Raw genomic sequence first — 26421 nt, forward strand, 5'->3', positions numbered from 1 at the left:
TCATATATGAAATGAATGGCCAGTCCCAGTTCGATGCATGATACTGGATGCTTGGGGCTGGTGAACCAGGACGACCCAGAGGGATGGTGTGGGGAGGGAGGAGGGAGAGGGGTTCAGGATATGGAACATGTGTACACCTGTGGCGGATTCATGTTGATGTATGGCAACACCAATATAATATTGTAAAGTAATTAGCCTCCAATTAAAATAAATAAATTTATATTTTAAAAAAATAAAAGAACTAATTAAAACTTCAGTATGCAGGTCAGGAAGCAACAGTTAGAACTGGACATGGAACAACAAACTGGTTCCAAATAGGAAAAGGAGTACATCAAGGCTGTATATTGTCACCCTGCTTATTTAACTTCTATGCAGAGTACATCATGAGAAACGCTGGGCTGGAGGAAGCACAAGCTGGATTCAAGATTGCTGGGAGAAATATCAATAATCTCAGATATGCAGATGACACCACCCTTATGGCAGAAAGTGAGAGGAACTAAAAAGCCTCTTGATGAAAGTGAAAGAGAAGAGTGAAAAAGTTGGCTTAAAGCTCAACATTTAGAAAACAAAGGTCATGGTATCTGGTACCATCACTTCATGGGAAATAGATGGGGAAACAGTGGAAACAGTGACAGACCGTAGTTTTTTCGGCTCCAAAATCACTGCAGATGGTGACTGCAGCCATGAAATTAAAAGACGTTTACTCCTTGGAAGGAAAGTTATGACCAACCTAGATAGCATATTCAAAAGCAGAGACATTACTTTGCCAACAAAGGTCCATCTAGTCAAGGCTATGGTTTTTCTAATCGTCACGTATGGATGTGAGAGTTGGACTGTGAAGAAGGCTAAGCGCCGAAGAATTGATGCTTTTGAACTTGGGTGTTGGAGAAGACTCTTAAGGTCCCTTAGACTGCAAGGAGATCCAACCAGTCCATCCTAAAGCAGATCAGCCCTGGGTGTTCACTGGAAGGACTGATGCTAAAGCTGAAACTGCAATACTTTGGCTACTCATGCGAAGAGTTGACTCACTGGAAAAGACTCTGATGCTGGGAGGAATTGGGGGCAGGAGGAGAAGGGGACGACAGAGGATGAGATGGCTAGATGGCATCACCGACTTGATGGACACGAGTTTGAGTAGACTCAGGGAGTTGTTAATGGACAGGAAGGCCTGGTTTGCTGTGATTCATGGGGTCACAGAGTTGGACATGACTGAACGACTGAATTCAACTGAACTAAACTGAATAAAAATGTAATTAAAATTTAAAACTCAATAGAGACAAGAGAATCAGTCACTTCTTGGCCTTACCAAATGAATGCTGAACAAATTTTTAAACTATCAGTTTTAAATATAACCAGATTATAATATTGCCTGAGAAAGCACATTTTACATATTTCTCCATTCTTCAGACTATCAAAATTTACTCCCTTGAGAGTTAATATTGATGATCATATCTTTCTCCTACTTAGCTTTCCTTAGAAAATTATAACTGACATTACTATATATTATAAAAAAACCCTTTATAATTGTAGTTACAATAGTTCAAAAAATATGTATATATAATAACATTAGATCAATTTTGCTATTTTTACTGCCCCATCTCACTCTCCCTTCTTTCTGAATAAACTAATGAAAATTAAAGTAATTTATGTATTCAATGTTTTTAAATTTAAATAATATCTAAACATAGGACTAACTGATATGTTTGATGGAATGCCCAGAAATTCTTATAAAAATTTTAAATTATTACAGTTCATTTTTAAGTAAAATAATTCAGGTACATAAAATCAAAGGATTTTATTCACTAGAATTCTAGCTAGAAAAAAAAATAGTGTTAATTATTAGAGCTGATAACTTTAGAAAGTGAACTATGTTCTCCAAAGGACTATTCGTTAACTCATTACACAGAAAGTCAAGTTTAGGACAAGTGTGTGGTGAAAGGCAGAGAAGGGAAATTGAATTGGTATCACTAGCCAGAAAGTAAAAATATCTCACAAAAAGAATGGGGAAATTTTTCTGCAGCTCCTTTGATTATAAAAAATGGGAGAGATATCTAAGAATGATTTTTTAAAAGCATCTTGCCACTGTAAAGATATCCACAGTAAATGCAGCTGGTGAGGGTATGAAATTTGGAGAAAGGAAAGAGATAGTGGACGAGAAATTTAATGAAGCTTTGCTCTTTGAAGCATTATGCAGAAACTCCTAATTCCAAAGCCTCTTCAAACAAACCTGCAATAAAAATCCTATACTATTCTTGAAAGCCTTCAAAATAGAACTGAGATATCTTTGTATAGGACAATGTAAAGGCTGGCCCTAAAGAGTCTAGCCATACATATATTGCTAGAGAGTCTCTAGTCCCAAGTATCTTTCACATCTGATAATACCTTGTTTTCTAGTATCTTCATTTGTTTATCTTTTTTTATAACTTCACATTCAATGCTTCGAGCCTAAAAAAACATTATTTAACATCAGATTAAAAATGTTAACAGAAATTCTATTTTATTCTATGAGTATCTTTTAGACATGGAATTATAAAGCTTAGTCTATTTCTAAAAAAAAATAGTTATCAGCTCTGCCAGTTTATTTCAGCTACATTTAAATATATATATATAATTTTTATATTTAAAAAATTAAAAAATGTTTTTGTGCATATATGTTAATGTTCATTATTATCTTAGCCTCATTATCACTTTACAATCTTTTGTTAGCTTTCCCAGTTTATACTGAATTTTTAAAATTATATATAGAAGTTTACCATCTTTTAAACATGTTTTTCACAAACATTTATTAAACTGAACTTTGTACCAATCCAATGATGTAGAAAAATAGGTATTATTATGGCCATTTTAGAAATGAGGGAAAAAAGGCTCAGATAAAATATGGATTGGGATAAAAGAAGAGTACAATGAATTTCACCAAGAAATATTTGCAACTTGAATTATTTCCAGGAAACTCTTTCAATAAGTAAACTGAAATCCAACCACGGAAAGCTTAAAAATGCTATCAATTTGTCTTGCATTTCACTTTTTTCTTAACTCATCATTATCTTCTACATTGGTAAAATAAATTTTAAGTTCTTGGTGGAAGATTTTTGTTTTACATTAACCATCAAATTCATGTGTTTCTCTACACCAACAAGATAAGTGTTTTGAAGCAGCCTCTGACACAAATTTTAAAGTAGTGAATTACATACCAAGTTTTTAGGAGACTAATTTAATTTGGGGGGGGGGTGCTGAATTTAACTAATAAATATGAAACTGAAAGGAAAAAAACAGCTTTTAGGGGGAAAAAAGTAGTACAGTCTAAAGAATGTTAGAGAGGCAACTCTACCACTTCTTAGACATGTAGCTTTTTGGCACTTTTACCTTTTGGAGGCCCAGTTTCCTAATTCAGGAAATGAGGACAAAAATGACTTCCAGCCTAAATAACAAAGAATCTAGAATGTTCCTGGTCATTGCGAGTCCTTAAAAATACAGTTCATCTTACCCTTAGACTATTCCAACAGTCTTAAAGCCCTCCAACATGTAAATATAATTATGACACTTCTCAGGTCAAAACTCTTCAACAACCTCAAACTCCTAAATATAACTGTGAGGCCTTAAATGATCTACTCTCATTTTTCCCCATCCTCATTTTTCCATTTATCTTCCCATCTCTCATCTTTCTATACTCTCTCCACTAACACCACTATCTTAAACTCCACCTTTTGGCCTAGATAAACTTGTATAGTTGTTTAAATATAGGGGCCCTCTCATATTTCCAAGGCTCTCTCATACTTCATATATTGTGTGTGTGTCTGTGTGTGTAACTTGAAATACTCTTCTCCCTGATCTACTTATGCCTACACCACTGCCTTCCACTAATTCAATTAATCGGAGGCTTTAACATGAATTTTGCTTCTTCCAGGAAGCTTGTCCTGACTCAAGTTCAGATAGCTGTCCTTTCCATGGTCTCCAATAGCAATTATACAGAAGACCTATATTTCGGTCTTCTTTTTTTAGTGTAAATTCCACAGTAACCCTGATCAGTTCATAAAGTTGGATGGGAACTAATCTGTCTCCAAGGATGGGAATGCAACTCAGGCTTGAAAAGATTACTCTATCCCCTAACTGCAATGAATGGCTCAAGTATAAGTGAGCTAAACTCGGCAAGAGTCCTCACTAACATTTTTTTCAAAGCTTTGAAGACTATTTTTATAGCCTTCTAACTGATTCCAATGCCTTTCACCTCTCCCTATTCTAGTCTTAAAAATTAAAAATGTTACTTGTCTAATAAAAAACCTTAAATGGATCACTACTGCCCAACAAAACAAACTAAAACAAAACTTCAGTACCCAAAACACTTCCTGGCACATTGTAGGTAGTTAATAATATTTGTGGAATGAATGAAAAAAACAAAGTCAAGGTCTTCACAATCTAATTTGATCACTGCAATCTATTTTGGCACAATTTTCTCCCACTGTATGTTATACACCACAATCACTTCACATACTTTGTACTATTCTACTTTTGTGATAATCTTCCCTAAAAGCCTTCCTATCTCAACTCTTTGAAATCATTCCCACCAATGTACAACACAAATTTATTAATCACTTTATTAGTATGTTTTATATTACTAAAGCATGAGCCTCTTATATAGCCTAAAATATAAATTGACATTTATAAATGCTAAGTGTTAAAGAAATTTAGAACTATGCCATTATTTCTTCTAGATAAAAACCACATAAGTAAAACAACTCAACATGGCCCACATTTTTAAGGTCAACAGCCTACAACAGTCCTTGGCCCTGCAGTTATCTATACAATAGTATACTTGTTTTTGGACACCAGCTACTGCTTTTATGATTTGAAATTTTGTGATAGAACCTACTATTAAATACAACATACATTTTCTTCACTCTTGTCCAATTTACTTTTAACTTCATCTCCTTTCTGTTTTAGTTCTTCTCTCACAGATTCCAGTTCATTCCTTAAAGGAAATGAAAGAGTGACATTGCAATAAAATCTATGTTTTCATTTTATTCCCTTTCTGGAACTTCTAAAATTGACTACTGATCAGTTTAAAAATTTTTATTGGTTTATATTTTCACTTTGATTGATCATTTTTCATGCATTGGTATATACACTTCTATTCTTAAATTTAAATTAATTTATACATATACTTTGAAATTATTTAGATCTTTATAGTTATTTTTACATAAAAAGAAACTTCAAGATAGAAAAACTTATTTCTTATTTAAGTCAAGATTTCACTTTCCTGTTTTCTTAGTCATCATTCTAAGACATAGTCATAATGCTGTACAAATAAATAAGGGACATATATACAGGTGATTTTAATGAAGAACTGTAGGACTGAGATATTTGCATATACATGTATCCTTATGTATGTATAGACTATCTCACAGAAACATATACAGGAAACCATGATACCTCTGGAGAAGAAAACTAGATAGCAGGAAGACAAAAGGCAAGAAAGTTTTCTTTCCCCATATCCCTTTGTTTCTTTGATTTTTATACCATATGCATATATAATCCTTTCAAACTTTTTTAAAAAAGCTATCTGCTGTGCATGGAAACAACAGTGCTTTGTCTCAGAAGGATATGTAAAGCTATTTCTAATTGTAGACTCTCTTATTATTATAGCTGATATGTTACTAGGTCAAATGTGAATGCATGGAATAGTAATCAATCATGTGAAATAACTAGCCTCATAAAAACTGAGTCTAGGATGCTTACTCTTTGAGTTTTAAATCTTTAATTGGCACATTCATACTTTTCCTAAATATATATTTAGAGTTCTGTAAATCCACAGAGTAGGTAGATGTACAAAAAGATGTTATCCAAATAATTTCAATTCTCTTAGATAAAAAGTAGCCGTTCTCTAAATATGTATTCACTTTTGATCCCCAAAATGTTTAGTGGCTTAATCACAGATTTAACCTGTAATCTTCTGAAGAAGAGAAGTAAGCATATAAGACAAAAGTAATCCTTGGAAACATAATAAAAGATGACTTTCCAAATATGGAAAATAGTAACAGTTATGTACTAGGCACTGTGCTCAGTGCTTTATTCATATTTTCTCATGCAATGCCCTAAGAGTCCTATGAGGGAGACATACTAGGTCTAAGGAAATATCAAATAATTTACAACAGTTAAGTTTTAATGACCACATTCTTTACTCAAACCTAAATCAAAACTTAATACATCAGAATATAAGTACAAGCAAGAGCCCTCAAATATTTGGAAATCATCTAAATTACTAATGGATTAAAAGGAAACTGTAAATATAAAAACTCTATCCCAGAGCTACCAGGGAAGTATTTGCAATATTACAATCTTTAGCAAGGTAATTTTGAAGGTCTTAAAATATAAGATCTCCTATCAGCTGTCTATCAGGCATCTATAGATCTGTATTTGTGTATCTGTTTATTGATCAGTGGATTGCTGAAGCTTTGAACCCTTTAGCGGATGTTTCAGGGTCCATTTTAAGTGCTGTCACTGTGCCCCCTCCATGCAGGTGTATGAATGGAGGAAACAGCTATTTTTATGAGAATAACCTCCCCAAATGCAAGTGTTCTAGTGGCTACATGGAAATGCAAGTGTTCTAGTGGCTACGTGGGAGGATATTGTGGAATGGGGCTTTCACAAGGCATTCCTCACAAGGAACTAACGTGTCCGTGCTGTTGACAATCATCCTGATCATCAGAACTGCTGCTTTAGCCGCTTTAGGATTTTTCCACTATCAGAAAACTGGCTCCCTTTTGTCTTATCTGCCCAAGCTGTCAAGCTTAAGCAGTCTCAAATCCTCTGAAAATGGAAATGGGATGACTTTCAGATCAGGGGATGATGTGAACATGGATATTAGAGTAACTGGTTTGGGGCCTGAGTCTGCTATTGACAGATTGCTGGCAATGAGGGAACATTTTGCCACAGACTTCAGGAAGCCACCCATAATATTTGGGAACCCGACATATGCCTCCAAGGACACTACTATCACGGCAGCTCAGCCAACAACAGCCCCGGTAACTGAATCTGGAACAGTGTATAACAAAAACTATGGAAGTCCCATTAACCCTGCTGAACACAGTTCAGACACAAAGCCAACTTCCTCAAGTCCTGATGAAACTCAGCTAACAAAATGGAATATCGTCAAACAAAAACCAAAACAAAGTGTCAACTTTGAAAATCCATTCTATTCCAAGATGGAGAATGAACCAAAGGTCAACGCTGCGAAGGTTTCTTGGAAAAAAGGCTCAACTCCAGGCTACAGTGCAACTACAGGCTACAGAAGATATTAAAGACACCGCAAATTTTGTTACAGAAGACTCAGAGGCATAGCTGTGCTGGCTATTCAGGGAATAATTAGAAACAGACTTTTGAACATATTTGGTTTTTTTTTACAAACAGATAAAAAAATTAACATTCAGTACTTCATTAAAAGAATATATTTTTTTCCCCTGTACTCCTGTAGTTGGTACTGTTTGTAGAAACATTGCCTTGTGTGCCTTGTTCACTCATCTCATATTTTTACAAATAATTATCACCTTGTACTATATCTATATCTTTGCACTGAACCTCTCTGAAGGTAATGCTATAAATATATTGTACATTTGTAAATTTGGGAAAGATTATCACATCATTAAATTTCCTAATGAAAGTAAAAAAAACAGCTTATTTAGAAAATAATAAACATGATAAACTGCATATCTAAAACCAGGTCATAGATCTACAGTAGTATCAAAAGTAAATTGATACTTGAAACGATTTTATTATTCGAAATGATTTTATTAATTTATTATTTGAAAAAGAGAAAAGTAAACTAAATATCAATATATCAATTTTTTAAATAACTAAAGAAAATATTAATATTTGATTGCAGGCAGGAAAAAATAAACTTCTAAGTTGACTTATAAATTTATAAACTATTTATATACTATATATTTATATATAAATATAAATTTATAAATTATTTACATATAATATTTATAAATTTATAAAAGCAATGGGAAAAAATTTCAAAAAGAAAGCAATTTAGATTTAATTTTAAAAAATTTTTTTAAATTCTGTATGACAAAATAATTACCCACAGTAAAAGGAAAACAACAGGTTAGGGAAAATATGTGCTATAAATAAAACAAGATAAAGGATTAATATGTATTTAAAAGCTTAACTAAATAAGTAAGAAAACAGTCAAGATCTCAAAATATTATAGGCAATAGATACAAGCAATTTAGAAAGAAGAAACTCTAGCAAGCACACATAAAAATTACAAAGTTTACCCAAAACATGAAAATTATAAATCCTAAGAACTGTAAGTTATTTCTATCATCAAATAAATAAATGATAATAACCAAAAGTAATTAAAAGTTTTTATAACCAGCATTTTCATAAAACATTGGTTGTATTGCATACTTTACAAGTGATAGAACCTATCAGAAATCATTTGTCTATCAAAAGTAACTGAAATAAATTACTCAATAAATTCACACTTGAAATTTATACTTTAAGAAAAAATCTGTATGTGCCAAAACATTTACTACAGTGTTATTTATGAAAGTAAAAAACTGGAAAATGTAAATATCCAAATTAAAATAATGCTATATCCACTTGACTGACTGGCAAACAGGTATTAAATTAGATGATTGTGAAAACACCAAGAAAAACAGAAAATACTTAAAATAATATCAGAGTTTTAAAATATCTCTTCTAAATGTTCTGACATGTGATTAGTGTACTTTCTGAAATTAATATTAATTATTAGAAAATTTATGATATTTTAAAATTAGTTTTTGTATCTAATATCATTATTTCAAATTAAGTATAAAAGAGGCATTATTACAATTTTATTTTTAAGCAGGATTCCAAAATACTAATTAAAGTCTAATTTTTTACTTTATTCTACATTAAACATAAGATTAATCTAAATTAACTACAAGTTAATAGAAAAGAAATACTATTTTTGGCTAGTCAAAAAGGCCAATGCATTAGTCTTGCCTTAATTGTGTTTCTGTCTCTCCCAGATGTTCTATTTGTTTCAACATCTTTTCTTCTTGCCTTTTGCTAATCTAAAGAAATAATCAGTGTTGTTTATATTAATTATTTTGCTTCAACAGAAATAAAATTGAAACTAACATTTAAGATCTTTATGTCTTAAAATTCATTTAGTTATAAATAAAACAAGAGAATGGGCTATTTAACTTGTATAATGCCACACAATTTTTCCAGTCTTACTCTATTCCCCTAATAATATCTATATATTAATACTAGCTAAAAGAAATAAGTCTTACTTGTTGTTTCCCACTGATACTTTGAGACTTGTGTCCTCTGTACATATTGTTATGGCTTTAAGGAATGCTTTTCCACTCATTGCACCTACTGAGCTCATAATTACTGGTTTTTTAAAGGCAAAACTTAATGCTATATTCTTCTGAAGGCTTCTCTTTCCCCAAGGCAGAGGTGATCCTGTGAATTCTGATAGCACTTTGTCTCCAAAACAATACATATGATATTTTAAGCACTTTTTCATTGAGTCATAAACTCCTAAAGAGGGAGGATGATATTTTATTTATCACTATATGTTCCACAGTGTCTTACATTATTTGCTAACAAATACTTGAATACTTTATTAAAATACTTTACAAAAATCTTGATGCTTCAAATTAGAATAACTTTATCAATAGGGAGCCTCCATCTTCTGTTCCCTTTTATTACCACTGAGGATCAATATGCGTATTTTTCTTCTAAAACAAAGTATTTAGAAGAAAAAGATAATCAGATAATCTAAGAAATCAGACTTTTAAAGCTGAAAGAATCTTCAGTGGTAATCTATTCTAAGCCCCTAATTTTGCAGTAAGAAAACTGTCACTGATACTTTCTTTTTCAACTCACATTAATGTCTTCTTGTTGTTTCTTGAGTTCCAGGGCCATATCACTTGTTTCTTGTGCTAGTTCTTTATTTTCCAGTGAAAGTCTGTTGCAGCTTGCAGTTAGTTCAGTATTCTTCAGCCTATTTTTTTTTAATGACATATCATACCAAAATATTTACACATAAAATTATATAATACAGAATTTTATCCAAAATAATCTTAGGGGAAAGAAAGAAGCAGCTGGGGCTACAAATGAAACAAGATTGGCTTTTAGTAAAGAATTTTTGAGGCTGAGTGAGAGGTATACGGGCTTCCTAAGTGGTGCTAGTGGTAAAGAACCTGCCTGACACGGGTGTGATCAAGATCACTTAAAGGAGGGCATGGCAGCCCACTCCAGTATTCTTGCCTGGAGAATCCCATGGACAGAGGAGCCTGGTGGCTACAGTCCATAATGGTCACAGAGTCAGACACAACTGAGGTGACTTAGCAAGCACACATGCATGCATGCACAGTAAGTATATGCTGGTTCATTACATTATTCCCTCTTTTAACATTGTATATATTTGAAATTTTTATATAATAAGTTTTTTGAGATGTCATATATTTCCTAGCATATTTCCCATAATGCTTCCCCCTTCACCTTTCCATAAATTTTGAAAAGCATATTATTATTTTTTACACATAATATTTTCTTTCTAGCAGGCTGTCTCTTACAAACTATTTCAAATTTCTGATGATTTAAGTATTACATGAGACATTAATGATTTAATTAAATATTACAAAATCCATTTAAATGAATATTAATATTTTCATTAAAATAAATAAAATTTATGCATATGCACAACACTTAAACTGCTCTTACAAGGTCTCAAATATTCTACATCAGAAGAAAGATTACTACTGTTACTAGTTGCAGCCAGGATCAATTTTAAATGAGGGAAGGTAAGTGTATGGCTCATGGAATAATTTCAGAAGCACCTATAACTCCTACTTACTGATGCTGGAAACTCATCAAAGTCTTTTAATTAAAAAATGAAAAGTTGAAAGAGCAAATATACCAAGGATAATACAAATTTATATTAATCAGTTAATTCATTAAAAAGGACTTTGGTTAACAGATGAATTTTACCCAGAGCCCCTACAAAAGTATTGTTGAAAAGGTACCAGAAGCTGGGAATGGGAGCTGAAAGAGAAGTGACAAGATGCTGAGTAAATTATTCATTTCTTATTTTTATCTAGAGTTGAAAAGCAACCAGAACACAAAAATTATGCTCTCCACTAGACTGCCTCCTTGAATTTAGTTCTCCCTGAGTGACAACACAAGAATTATTTCCTCCTATTTTCTCTAGAAATTAAATTTACTAAGTAAGTGAAGCAACAAAATATTATGCTTGGACAATATAAGAGATGAATTTATATTTCTGTCATTTCATCAATTCAAACCTACAAAGTAATTTAGTAAAACAACCAAAAAAACTACAGCTAGAACTACAAATGATTATTTTTATAAGAAACTAAATAATCTCCAAACAAAATCACTCTTCTAATATAGTTCTCATGTTTGTGATATATTCTACTTATGTCAATAATACATATTTTCTTTAACAATGAAATTGATAAATTATTTTGATCTTTAATCAGAAATAAAAAACTTTAAGCCTATTCAAAAAAGCATTATACATAATTTACTAATTTAGTATTAACTACAGTGAAAAGTAGTTAATATTTTATAATACTACAGAAAGTTTAGGAATTGAACACATAAACTACTTTATAGATAGAAAACATACTTCTCATTTTCAAGCTCAGTTTTCAGCTCTTTAACCTGATTTGAATAATGCTGTTCACTTGTTGCAATGGCAGTTAACTGTATTTCCAAATCATGTACTTTTTTCTGGAAAATAAACACATATTATCACAGCAAATGCTTTTACAATTTTCTCACTTAAGAAGTATGGTCATTCTATGTAAGCAAGTTATATACTTGGTAAAAAAAAATATGCCAAAATTTTTAAATTTAAATTGATTTAATGCCACAGTCACTATAATTTTAATACAGTGAGCAATGACAAATGCAATACTAAAAGTAAACTTCATTTTCATATTCTGAAGCTCAACCAGTAAAATTATACTTGAAGTGAACTGAAGTGAAGTCGCTCAGTACTGTCCAGCTCTTTGCAACCCCATGGACTGTAGCCTGTCAGGCTCCTCCGTCCATGAGATTTTCCAGGCAAGAATACTGGAGTGGGTTGCCATTTCCTTCTCCAGTGGATCTTCCCAACCCAGGCATCGAACCCAGGTCTCCCGCATTGTAGGCAGATGCTTTTACCATCTGAGCCACCAGGGAATATTATAAAATACTGTTGTCTGTTTTATACTACCAAGTAATAAATTTCAACTGAAATATCATTATTAAGAAAAAATATATTAGTTAATAAAATCAGGCAATATCAGAAAAGTAAGCTGCTCTTATTATGTTAGAATAACATAATACTGTAATACTGTAATAGACTGAAAACACTTTTTAAAAGTAAAAGACATTCTAAAACTATGAAAACTATAAACTAAGAACTTAATAAAAGCTAAAATTAAAAGTATCAATTAATAAATACTTATAAGACATCAAAAAATGTATTGTTATAAGCCATGCTTACATTATTGGTATCTTAAATGTTGACATTTCTCTGCCTCATTATAATATGGAGGTTTTCTATTTTAAATCAATTGTTAGCACACTAAATACAGCAGAAACACATGTTCAAGAGGAATTTTGTGAAGCAATCTTGTGCAAATCTAACAGCCATATAATCTACAATGTAAATCTGTACCCTACTAGCAAAACACTTAAAAGAAAAAAATGTATCCTTTTTAAACAAACCTCTCTGGTTTGGAGAAGCCCAGTTAGTTCTTGTTCTGCTCCTTTTAATTCTTCAGCAATCTTCTCAAATTGTTTCTTCTCATCTAAAAGCTTTTGTTTTTCTGCCTATTTTAAGAACATTAACAAATCATGATAACCAAAGCACATACACATTCAAAATAATCAAACTTCTCACATATAGTTGTGAAGAGAATTATGACTTTCTCTTTGGTTAAAATTTTTAAAAAAGAGAAAACAAATCATTAAGTAAATTCCAAAACTAACTATGATAACAGAGGATTTAATGGACAGAGCCCTGTAAGTTTTTATTTAATAAGATTCATACAGACAGAAAGATAAGTGGCAGAAGAGTAGTCAAACGTAGAATGCATCTCTCTTCAAAGATACATCAGAATACCTCTTCAGATGCAGAAGACCTTGCAGACCACCAGCTGAAACTGGCAGGAGTCCCTGACCACTGGAACCATGCAAAAATCAATAGGATGAAGGAAGAAAAGGGAAAAAGAGGAGGAGAGTGAGCAGGACTGGACCTGCACCCATGGAGTGGGGGAGCTGAAGCAGGGGTGAGGACCTCACACAGGGGCAATTGAGGCTGTTGGAGAGTGAAGCAGCTCATCTGTGACAATCTGAATGGAGTGAGAACCACACAGACAATCCATGCCACAGCCTTATATAGCCCAGACAGGAATGCAAGTCCACCAAAATGTATGGTGGCTAGGAGCTGGAGCGTAGTGATTAGAGAGCAATCCCAGGGTGAGGACTGCTGTTGCCTGTAGGGAGATAGCCCAAAGGGACAGGAGGGAGATCAGAGTGTGGAATACCTTTGGAGCAAAACCAGGAAGCAGGGCACTACTGCTGAGTTAGGGGCAGAGGGTGGAGCCATGACTGTAGCCTCTCTCCCCACCCGCAAGTGTCAGCAGCTGACCAATAGAGAAAGAGCCCAGAGAGGGTGGCCCTTTGAGTGCCTGATATGTCAAACAATAGACAAGGACCAGCCAGGGAGGCCCTTTGAAAGTTCAGCTGCCAATGGCTAGAAAAAGATTCTATTAATAATAGAACTATATTTCCTACACCTTGGCCGCTGGCATCCCTAGACAAATGACATCATGAAGGTCCCCACGATCCAAGCAACTGTGCCACCTCCAACTTTATCCTTACTAGAAGCAAAGCAGCCAGAGACTAGAAAAAAAATCCTAAAATGCTCTATCTCCTCTGCCCATAGTCACCATCTTCCTTGCATGCCTGGCACCACCAGGGTCCCTGCAATCCAAGCAGCTGTGCCATCTCCACACTTGATCCCCACTGGGGCAGAGATACCATAGGCTAGAAAAAAACCCTAATAGTGTCATACCTCCTGTGCCTGTAGTGACCAGATTTCCCTGCATACTTGGCATTGCCAAGATCCCTGTAATCCAAACAGCTGCACCACCTACACACCCAGTCCTCACTAGCACAGAATCAAATCCTCCAGTACACTCTCAGGAAAAGACCCTGATGCTGGGAAAGATTGAGGGCAGGAGGAGAAGGGGATAACAGAGGATGAGATGGTTGGATGGCATCACCGACTCAATGGACATGGGCTTGGGTGGATTCCAGGAGTTGGTGATGGACAGGAAGGCCTGGCATGCTGTGGTTCATGCGGTCACAAAGAATCAGACACGACTGAGCAAATGAACTGAACTGATAGTAGCATCTCAATACAATAGACAAACACTAACAGACATAAAAGGGAAATCAACAGTAACACAATAATTGTAGAGGACTTTAAAACCCCACTTACACCAATGGACAAATCATCAAAAAAAAATTAATAAGGAAATACAAGCCTGTTTAGTTCAGTTCAGCCACTCAATCGTGTCTGACTCTTTGAAACCCAACGGCTTCAAGCACACCAGGCTTCCCTGTCCATCACAAACTCCCAGAGCTTGCTCAAACTCATGTTGATCGAGTCGGTGATGCCATCCAACCATCTCATCCTGTCGTCCCCTTCTTCTCCCACCTTCAACCTTTCCCTGCATCAGAGTCTTTTCCAATGAGTCAGTTTGTCGCATCAGGTAGCCAAAGTATTGGAGTTTCAGCTTTAGAATCATTCCTTTCAATGAATATTCAGGACTGATTTCCTTTAGGATGGACTGGTCAGATCTCCTTGCAGTCCAAGGGACTCAAGAGTCTTCTCAAACACCACAGCTCAAAAGCATCAGTTCTTCAGCACTCAGATTTCTTTATAGTCCATCTCTCATATCCATACATGACTACTGGAAAAACCATATTTTTGACTAGATGGACCTTTGTTGGTAAAGTAATATCTCTACTTTTTAATATGCTGTCTAGTTTGGTCATAACTTTTCTTCTAAGAAGTAAGTGTCTTTTAATTTCATGGCTGCAGTCACCATCTGCAGTGATTTTGGAGCCCAAGAAAATAAAGTTTCTCACTGTTTCTATTGTTTCCCCATCTATTTGCCATGAAGTGGTGGGACTGAAGTCATGATCTTAGTTTTCTGAATGTTGAATTTCAAGCCAGCTTTTTTACTCTCTTCTTTCACTTTCATCAAGAGGCTCTTTAGTTCCTCTTCCCTTTCTACCATAAGGGTGGTGTCATCTGCATATAGATGGGCCTAACTCATATCTACAGGACATTCTATCCAAATGCAGCAGAATACACTTCTTTCTTGAGTGCACATAGAACATTATCCAGGATAGATCATATCATGTGTCACAAATCAAGTCTCAGTAAAATTAAGAAAAATGAAATTGTATCTGGCATCTTTTCTGACCACAAGGGTATGAGATTACATATTAAAGGAAAAAAATGTAAAAAAACACATATGTGGAGGCTAAACAATATGCTTCTAAATAACCAAAAGGTCACTGAAGAAATCAAAGAGGAAGTCAATATCTAGAAACAAATGAAATGAAAACACAAAAAACCAAAACTTTTGAGAAGCAGCAAAAGCAGTTCCAAGAGGGAAGTTATACAAGCCTACCACAATAAATGAGTAAAACATTAAATAAACAACCTAACCTTATATTCAGAAAACAAAGATCATGGCATCCGGTCCCATCACTTCATGGGAAACAGACGGGGAAACAGTGCCAGACTTTATTTTTCTGGGCTCCAAAATCACTGCAGATGGTGATTGCAGCCATGAAATTAAAAGATGCTTACTCCTTGGAAGAAAAGTTATGACCAACCTAGATAGCATATTCAAAAGCAGAGACATTACTTGGCCAACTAACGTCCGTCTAGTCAAGGCTATGGTTTTTCCTGTGGTCATGTATGGATGTGAGAGTTGGACTGTGAAGAAGGTTGAGTGCCGAAGAATTGATGCTTTTGACTTGTGGTGTTGGAGAAGACTCTTGAGAGTCCCTTGGACTGCAAGGACATCCAACTAGTCCATTCTGGTTGGAATTTCTTTGGAAGGAATGATGCTAAGGCTGAAACTCCAGTACTTTGGCCACCTCATGCGAAGAGTTGACTCATTGGAAAAGACTCTGATGCTGGGAGGGATTGGGGGCAGGAGGAGAAGGGGACAACAGAGGATGAGATGGCTGGATGGCATCACTGACTCAATGGACGTGAGTCTGAGTGAACTCCGGGAGTTGGTGATGGACAGGGAGGTCTAGCATGCTGCGATTCATGGAGTCACAAAGAGTCGGACACAACTGAGTGACTTAACTGAACTTACACCTAAAGCAACCAGAAAAAGAACAAAACCCCAAAGTTAGTAGAAGGAAAGAAATCATAAAGATCAGAGCAAAAATAAAAGTAAAAGAAGTGAAGACAACAGTAGCATAAATCAATAAAACTAGAAGCTTGTTTTTTGAGAAGACAAATAATATTGACAGACTCATCAAGGAAAAAAGTGAGAAATCCACAGCAAACATTATTTTCAAAGGTGAAAAACTGAAAACATTTTCTCTAAGATCAGGAATAAAACAAGGGTGTCCACCCTCGCCACTATAATTCAATATAATTTTGGAAGTCCTAGCAATGGAAATCAGAGAAGAAAAAGAAATAAAAGGAATTCCAACTGAAAAAGAGAAGTAAAACACTCACTGTTTGCAGAAAACATGTTACTATACATAGAAAACCCTAAAGATATCACCAGAAAATTACTAAAGCTAATCAATGAATTTAGTAAAGTCACAGGATACTAAATCAATACACAGAAATCTCTTGCATTCCTATACACTAACAATGAAAAATCAACAGAGAAATTAAGGAATCAATCCCACTCACCACTGAAACAAAAAAAGTGAAATACCTAGGAATAAACCTATTTAAGGAGACAAAGGACCTGTATGTAGAATTATAAATCACTGATGAAAGAAATCAAAGACTACACAAACTAATGGAGAGATATATCATGTTCCTGGATTTAAAGAACCAATATTGTGAAAATTACTATCCAAAGCGGTCTACAGAGTCAATGCAATCTCTATCAAATTACCAATGGCATTTTTCACAGAACTAGAACAAAAAATTTCACAATTCATATGTGTGTGTGTGTGTGTTAGTCGTTCAGTCACATCCAACTCTTTGAAATCCCATGGACTAGAGCCCACCAGGCTCCTCTGTCCATGGAAATCTCCAAGCAAGAATAATGGAGTGGGTTGTCATCTCCTTCTCCAGGAGATCTTCCCAAACCAGGGATCAAGCCCAGGTCTCCTGCATTGCAGGCAAATTCTTTACAACCTGAGCCACCAGGGAAGCCAATTTATATGGAAACACAAAGGAACCCAAATAGCCAAAGCAATCTTGAGAAAGAAGAATGGAGCGGAGGAATAATCCTTCCTGACATCAGACTACAATCATCAAAACAGCATGGTAGTGGCACTAAAACAAAGACCAATGGTACAAGATAGAAAACCCAGAGGTAAACCCATGCACCAATGTACACCTTATCTTTTCCAAAGGGGAAGCAAGAATATATAATGGAGAAAAAACAGCTTCTTCAATAATTGGTGCTAGGAAAAACGGACAGCTATATGTAAAAGAATGAAATTAGAACACTTCCTAACAACATACACAAAAATAAACTCAAAATGGATTAAAGACCTAAATGTAAGGCCCAAAACTAGAAAACTCTTAGCAAAAAATATAGCCAGAACATTCTTTAACATAAATCACAGCAAGATCCTCTATGACCAACCTCCTAGAGTAATGGAAATAAAGACAAGTAAATGTGACCTAATTAAATTTTAGTTTTTTCACCACAAAAGAAAGTATAAACAAGCTGAAAAGATGGCCCTCATAATGGGAGAGAACAATTGTGAATGAAAGAATTGACAAAGCATTAATCTTTAAAATATACAAGCAGCTCAGGCAGCTCAATATCAGAAAAACATACAACCCAATGGAAAAAAAAAAATGGGCAGAAGACTTAAACAGACATTTCTCCAAAGAAGATATTCAGATGCCCAATAAACACATGAAAAGATACTCAATACTGGTCCTTGTTAGAGAAAAGCAAATCAAAACCACAATGAGGTGTCACCACGCAGCAATCAGAATGGTTATCATCATCAAATTCTAAAAACAATAAATGCTACAGAGGATGTGGACAAAAGGGAACCCTCTTATACTGTTGGTGGAAATGTAAATTGATACAGACACTATGAAGAACAGTATGGAGATTTCTTAAAAACCTAGAAATATAAGTATTAATACCACATGACCCAGCAATCTCACAACTGGGCAGATATCCTCATAGACTCATAATTCAGAAAGACACATGTACCCCCATGTTCACTGCAGCACTATTTACAATAGCCAGGACATGGAAGCAACCTAGATGTCCATCGACAGAAGTATGGATAAAGAAATTGTGGTGTATATACAATAGAATATTACTCAGTCATAAAAAGGAATGAATTTCAGTCAGTTGAACTGAGATAGATGAGCCTACAGCCTTTATACAGAGTGAAATAAGTCAGAAAGAGAAAAATAAATATTAACACATATATATGGAGTCTAGAAAATGGTACTGATGAACCTATCTGTAGGGCAGCGACAGAGACATAGACATAGAGAATGAACTTGTGGACACATCAGAAGAAGGAGACCATGGGACACATTGAGAGAGTAACACTGAAATATATACATTACCATGTGTAAAACAGATAGCTAGTAGGAAGCTGCTATATAATACAGGGAGCTCAGCCCAGTGATTTTTGACAACATAGAGAGGTGGAACAGGAAGGGCAGGAGGGAGATTCAAGAGGGAGGGAATATATGTATATTTATGGCTGATTCACATTGCTGTACGATATAAACCAACACAAAATTATAAAGCAATTATCCTCCAATTAAAAATACTTTAAAAAAAGAAACACTTTTTAGATTGGAAGAATTATTGTTATTAATATGACCATATCATCCAATGCAATCTACAGATTTAATATAATCCCTATCAAGATACCCATTACATTTTTTACAGAACTAGAACAAGTAATCTTAGAATATATAGAGAGCCACAAAAGACCATGAGTTGTCAAGAAATCCTGGGGGCAAAAAAAGAACAAAGCTGGAGGTACATCCTCAATGACTTCAGATGATATTACAAAGCTAAGTAATCAAAACAGTATGCCACTGGCACAAAACTAGACACACAGATGAATGAAACAAAATAGGGAGCTCAGAAATAAATCCACACACCTACTGTCAATTAATCTATAATAAAAGAGTCAATAGAGAAAAGGCAGTCTCTTTGGTGCTGGGAAAACTGGACAACTACATGTGAAATAATAAAGTTAGAAACATTCTCTAACACCATATATAAAAATAATGCAAAATTGATTAAAACCTAAATATTAAGACTAGAAACCATAAAATCCCTAGAGGGAAACATAGACAGGATACTTTTTGACATAAATCATAAGCAATATTTTCTTAGATAGCCCCTAAGGCAAAAAAAGCAAAAATAAATAGATGAAACCCAAGTAAACTTAAAAGCTTTTGCACAGGAAAAGAAACCATCTAGTAAACAAAAAGAAAAACTACAAAATAGAAGAAAATATATGCAAATGATAGACTGACAAGAAGTTAATATTCAAAAGATACAGACAGCTCATAGAACTCAATATCGTACCAGTCAAATCATAAAATGGACAGAAGATCTGTGTAATCATTTTTCCAAAGAATGCATCCAAATGGCTAACAGGCATATGAAAAAATGCTCAACATAACTTAACACTAGGGAAATGCAAATCAAAAACACAACTAAATATCACCTCACAACTATGAGAATAGCTGTTATCAAAAAGTCTACAAATAACAAATGTTGGAAAGGATGTGGAGAAAAGAAAACCTTGGTACACTGTTGGTGGGAATAAATTGATGCAGCCACTATGCAAAACAGTATGGAGGTTCCTTTAAAAACTAAAAGTTACCAAATGTTGAAGCAATTCCACTTCGCCACATATCCAAAAAAACTAAAACACAAACTCAAAAAGATATATGCACTCCAATGTTTACAGCCACCCTATTTACAACAGCCAAGACAAGGAAACCCAGAAGCAACCCAAGTGCCCATCGATAGATGATTGGATTAAGAGATGTCTACACACACACACACACACACACACACACACTACTCAGCCATAAAAAAGAATGAAATACTGCCATCTGCAGCAAAATGAATGGACCTTAGTAAAAAAGTCAGAGAACTACAAATATCATATGACTTATATGTGGCATCTAAAAAATAATACAAGCGAATGTATATACAAGACAGAAACATACTCACAAATGTAGAAAGCAAACTTAGAGTTACCATAGGGGAGAAGGAAGTGGGAGAGACAAATTAGGCGTAGGAGGTTAACAAATACAAGCTACTACAAACAAACAGATAATCAATAGGATATACTGTACAGCACATGGGATTATATTCAATATCTTATAATAACCTACAATGGAATATAATCTGAAAAAAACTAAATCACTCTGCTGTACACCTCAAAGTAGCACAATCTATAAAATCAACTATACTTTAACAACAACAAAAAAGAAAGCTCTGATAGGTTTTACAAAAATAAACCTGTTTAACTTTGGAAAAAACTAAAAAAAATATTTTAAATGTCCATAAGAACATACCTAATAATCATCACTTTAAGTGAAATGGACTAAGGGACTAAATTCTCCCAACAAAAGACAAAGAGTATCTGAGTGAACATAAAAAAAGATATATATATATACTTACATCTTTTATATATATATACTTCCTATAAGAGACTCACCTCAGATCTAAAGACACAGCCTAAAAGTGAGGGGATGGAAAAAAGTATTCCATGAAAATTTAAATCAAAAGTAACCCAGGGTAACACTTACATCAAAGACTCTTACAAAAGACAAAGTACATTACATGATGACCAAGCAATTAATCAAAAAGATGATGTAATAATTATAAATATATATGCATCCAACATAGAAGTATCTAAATGCATAGTGCAAATTCACAGATATAGAGGGGGCAGTTGACAGTAACACAATAACAGAGAACATTAAAACCCCATTTACATCAATAGACAGATTATCCAGACAGAAAACCAATGGGCTTAAATGACACATTCGACCAAATGAACTTAACATATTTATAAAGAACATCCCATCTAAAATCAGTAGAATATACTTTCTTTTAAAGTATATATGGGACATTTTCCAAGACAGACCACATGCTAGGCCACAAAAATTATCAGTAAATTTGAGAAAATTCAATTCATATCAAGCATCTTTTCTGATCACACTATGAGTCTAGAAATCAACTACAAAGAAAAAAACTACAAGGGAAAAAATCCTCAAACATGTGGAGACTAAACAATATGCTACCAAACAACCGTGGATCACTGAAGAAAACAGAAAATACATAGTGACAAATAAAAATGAAAAAACAACAATCCAAAATCTAAGAGATGCAGCAAACTCAGTTCTAAGATGGCGGTTTATTGTGGTACAAGTCTAGCTCTCAGGAAACAACAAAAAATCTCAAGTAACCTAACCGACACTCAAAGGAAGCAGAAAACTCACTAGAAGAAAGAAAATCATAAAAATCAGAGCTAAATTTTAAAGAGAGACTAAAGCAACAATAGAAAAGATCAACAAAACCACGAGCTGGTAATGAAAAGGTAAAGTTGATAAACTTTAGGAGGTTCATCAAGAGAAAAAGAGGGCCCAAATGAACAAAATCAGAAATAAAAAAGAAATACAACCAATACCACAGAAATACAAAGGATCATGAAAGATTACTATGAACAATTAAATGCCAATTAAATGGATATCCTACAAGAAAATGACAAATTCCTTAAAAATGTACAATTTTCTAAACATGAACCAGGTAGACATAGAAACTATAAACCAACCAATTACCAGTGATGAAACTGAATTATTAATTTTTAAAATTTCCAACAAACAAAAGTCTAGGACTAGATGGCTTCATAGATGAATTCTACCAAACATTTAAAGGGAAATTAAACCTGTCCTTCTCAAACTAGTCTAAAAAACTGCAAAGGGAGGAACTCTTCCAAACTGATTGTGCCAGGCCAGTATTACCCTATTTACAAAACCAGACAAAGATGTCACAAAAACAGAAGATTAAAGGCCAACATCACTGATGAAATTAGATATAAAAATCCTCAGCAAAATATTATCAAACCAAGTCTATATAGTCAAAGCTATGGTTTTTTCAGTAGTCATGTATGGATGTGAGAGCTGGACCACAAAGAAGGCTGAGCACCAAAGAATTGATGCTTTTGAACTGTGGTGTTGGAGAAGACTCTTGAGAGTCCCTTGGACTGCAAAAAGATCAAAACAGTCAATCCTAAAGGAAATCAATCCTGAATATTCATTGGAAGGACTGATGCTGAAGGGGAAGCTCCAATACTTTGGCCACCTGAAGTGAAGAGCCAAGTCATTGGAAAAAACCCTAATGCTGGGAAAGACTGAAAGCAGGAGGAGAAGGGGATGACAGAGGATGAGATGGTTGAATGGTATCACCGACTCAACGGACATGAGTTTGAACAAGATCCGGGAGATGGTGAAAGACAGGGAAGCCTGGCATGCTACAGTCCATGGGGACAGAAAGAGTCGGACACAACTGAGCAACTGAACAGCAACAAGGTTCAATAATACATTAAATACACCATGATCAAGTGGGATTTATCCCAGAGATACAAGGATGGCTCACTATCTGCAAATCAATGTGATATGCCACATTAACCAATTGAAGAATAAGAATCATATGATCATCTCAATAGATGCAGACAAAGTTTTTGACAAATTCAATATCCATTTATGCTAAAAATTCTCCAGAAAGTGAGTATAGAGGGAACATACCTCAGCACAGTGAAGACCATATATAACAAGCTCACAGCTAATATCATGCTCAATGATCAAAAGCTAAAAGTATTGCTTTTGAGATCAGCAATAAAACAAGGATGCCCACTATCACCACTTCTTTCTAACACAGAACTGAAAATCCTAACCACATCTATCATAAAAGGAAAAGGAATAAAAGGAATCCAAATTACAAAGGAAGAAATAGAACTGTCACTGTTTGCAGATAACATGATACCATAAACAGGAAATCCTAAAAAACACCACCAAAAACCTACTAGAACTCAAAGATTTCAGTAAAGTTGGAGGTACAAAATTAATACACAGAAATCTGTTACATTTCTATGGACTAACAACAAACTATCAGAAGGAAAAAATAAGAAAACAACCCCATTTACAATCACATCAAAGAGAATAAAATACCTAGGAAAAATTGTAAGAAGAAAAAAATCTCTACTTGAAAAACTATAAGTCACTAATGAAAGAAATTGAAACCAACCAAAAAACAGATAAAAAGATACACTATGTTCATGGACTCAAAAATTAATGTTAAAATGACCATACTACCTAAGGCAATCTACAGATTCATTGCATTCCTATCAAAATACCAATGGCACTTTCCACCATACTATAACATAATTAATGAACAACAAAAGAGGCAAGAAATACAATGGAGAGAAGACAGCCTCTTTCATAAATGGTATGGGGAACACAGGACAGCTACATGGGAAATAATCAAACTGGATTACTCACTCATATCATGCACAAAAATAAATTCAAAATGGATTACAGATTTAAGGGTCAGAAAGAAATAGGCAAGAAAGACTAAGACGTACAAACTTCCAGTTGCAAATAGATGAATCACAGGTATAAAATGTACAATGTGGAGAATATATGCTAAGTAGCTTCAGTTGTGTCTGACTCTTTGCACCTCTATGGACTGTAGCCTGCCAGGCTCCTCTGTCCATGGGATTCTCCAGGCAAGAATACTGGATTCCCTCCTCTAATGGATCCTCATAAACCAGGGATCAAACCTGTATCTCTTATGTCTCCTACACTGGCAGGTAGCTTCTTTACCACTAGCACAACATGGGAAGATAATATAGTCAATACCCATGTAATATCTTTGTGTGGTGACATGTTGTAACTAGACTTATCACAGTCATCATTTTGAAATGTTTATAAATATAAAATCACTGGTGTGTGACAGGAACTAACATAGTGTTTTAGGTCACTTATACTTCAAAAATAAACTCTTAAAAAAAGAGATCAGATTTATGGTTATGGAAGTGGGGGAAACAAGAGGGGATGATAGGTTGGATGAAGCTGTCAAAAGGTACAAACTTTCAGTTATAAAATAAATAGTACTAGGGATGTAATGTACGATATAATTAAAACTGCTATATGTTATATATGTGAGCTGTTAAGAGAATAAATCTTGAGAGTTTTCATCACAAGGAAAGTTTTTTAAATCTCTTTAATCTGTATTTGTCTGAGATGATGGATATAAATGTATTGTGATGTATGTAAGTCAAATCATTATTTTGTACCCCTGAAACTTATATATTGTTGTGTGACAAATTTCAAGAAAACTGGAATAAAAATAAAGCACAATACAATTTTTAAAATAAAATTTATATACACAGGGTAATTTCAGAGTCATTTCCCCCTTACCCCTACAACCAAAGAGTCTGCCTTGTGGAAAAAGAGAAATAAGGATGGGATTCAGGTGAAATGGGTGGCAATAGCTAGGCTGAGACAGTGTCTGATGGAAGGGTGATGGTGAGGAAGGGAAGTAAAGAAGGAAAATGATAGAAGGCAAGATAAAAGGGATTCATTCAGCTGGATGAGGTGCATGTGTGTAAGTTAGTAAGAATCATGTGTGTGCTTAAGCATATGTGTGTGCACATGCACATGTGTGTGCACTTGCTCCAAGGACAGACTTTAGAGTAACAGTTTCAATGTAATCAGACTACATCCAAAAAAATTAAATTCAAAATAATAATAAAGCTGGAGGAATCACATTACCCAAATCTAAGACTCACTATAATAAGCTACAGCAAGCCAAACACTGGCGAATGGCTAAACCACAAAAATCAATGAAACAGAAATAGCCCCAGAATAGATCTGCACATATATAGTTTAATTAAATAATTTAATTTTTTTAATAAACATGCAAAAGTAACTCAACACAAAAAGGAGAGTCTTGGGAATTCCTCGGAAGTCTAGTGGTTAGCACTCCATACTGCCAAGAGCGTGGGTTCAATCCCTGGTTGGGAAAATAAGATCCTGCAAGCCGCTTGGTATGACAAAAATAAATAAACAGTAAATACATACACAAAGAAAAAGAACAGTCTTTTCAACAAATGGTATTATAACTCTATATCAATCCAAGGTGTTTAAATCTTAAATATCTCTCAAAACCATCTATTTATTCCTCACTAAGACCACCATCTCCCAGCCTAAGTTCTCTTCTCTGAATCCTATGACTGTCTGTCTATTTATAACTGTTCTATCTTAATATATTCTATTCTCTATACTGCAAACCAAATGAGACTTTCAAAATGCAAATCTGACCGAGTCAACCTCTGCTAAAATTCTTTACAGCTTCTCATTACAGTTGAATAAATTAAAATTCTGCTGATATGATTTAAAAGGCCATAAATTACTAGGCTCCTACACCTCTCCAGCCTCATTTTGCACCACACTCTCCCCTTCATTCCATGTTGTATTCACTGCACTCCTTCCTATCAAAGGATCTTTGTATATAAAATTTCTCCATACCTGATAAATACTTCTTGTCCTTCTCTGGATTTCAATTCAATCTTTACTTTTTCAAAAAAGCCTCTCCTAAATTCTCGAAATAGTTTGTGCTCAGTCACTCAGTCATATCCAACTCTTTGTGAATCTATTAGGCTTCTCTGTCCATGGGATTTTCCAAGCAAGAATACTGGAGTGGGTTGCCATTTCCTCCTCCAGGGGATCTTCCAGACTCAAGATTGAACCCACGTGTCCCGTGCCCTCTTGCACTGAGACAGATTCTTTACCACATAGTCACTTGGGAAGCCCCTAAATTGTTCATATCTAATTACACTATGAACTAACCCTTTATTGACCTTGATACCATTATATTATTACCTTTGAATGACTGTTTGAATTTAAGTGTGATTATTTCATGATCACAGCCTTTTCTTGGCGAAGGGGCTTGCATAACTCAAAGGAGCTATGAGCGATGCTGTTCAGGGTGACCCAAAACAGATAGGCCACAGTAAAGAGTTCTGACAAAAAAAGTCATCCCCTGAGGAGAGAAATGTCAACCAGCTCCACTGTTTTTGCCCAGAAAACCCCAT

At 34.6% G+C, this 26421-nt stretch overlaps 1 protein-coding gene across 2 annotated transcripts in view; it reads right to left on the bottom strand.

Moving 5' to 3' along the window:
• The window catches only part of SYCP1 (synaptonemal complex protein 1), a 133761-nt gene that overhangs the window by 56676 nt on the left and 50664 nt on the right, over nt 1-26421 (bottom strand). For both annotated transcript variants that reach the window (XM_068965526.1, XM_068965525.1), the window contains exons 16-20: nt 12742-12846; nt 11654-11757; nt 9886-10003; nt 8992-9062; nt 4885-4966 (exon numbers count right to left, since the gene is read on the bottom strand). In XM_068965526.1, coding sequence (XP_068821627.1) covers nt 4885-4966; nt 8992-9062; nt 9886-10003; nt 11654-11757; nt 12742-12846 — 480 coding nt within the window. The remainder of the gene's footprint in view (nt 1-4884; nt 4967-8991; nt 9063-9885; nt 10004-11653; nt 11758-12741; nt 12847-26421) is intronic.

Source organism: Capricornis sumatraensis, chromosome 2, assembly GCF_032405125.1.
Source record: "Capricornis sumatraensis isolate serow.1 chromosome 2, serow.2, whole genome shotgun sequence".
Classification (NCBI taxonomy): domain Eukaryota; kingdom Metazoa; phylum Chordata; class Mammalia; order Artiodactyla; family Bovidae; genus Capricornis; species Capricornis sumatraensis.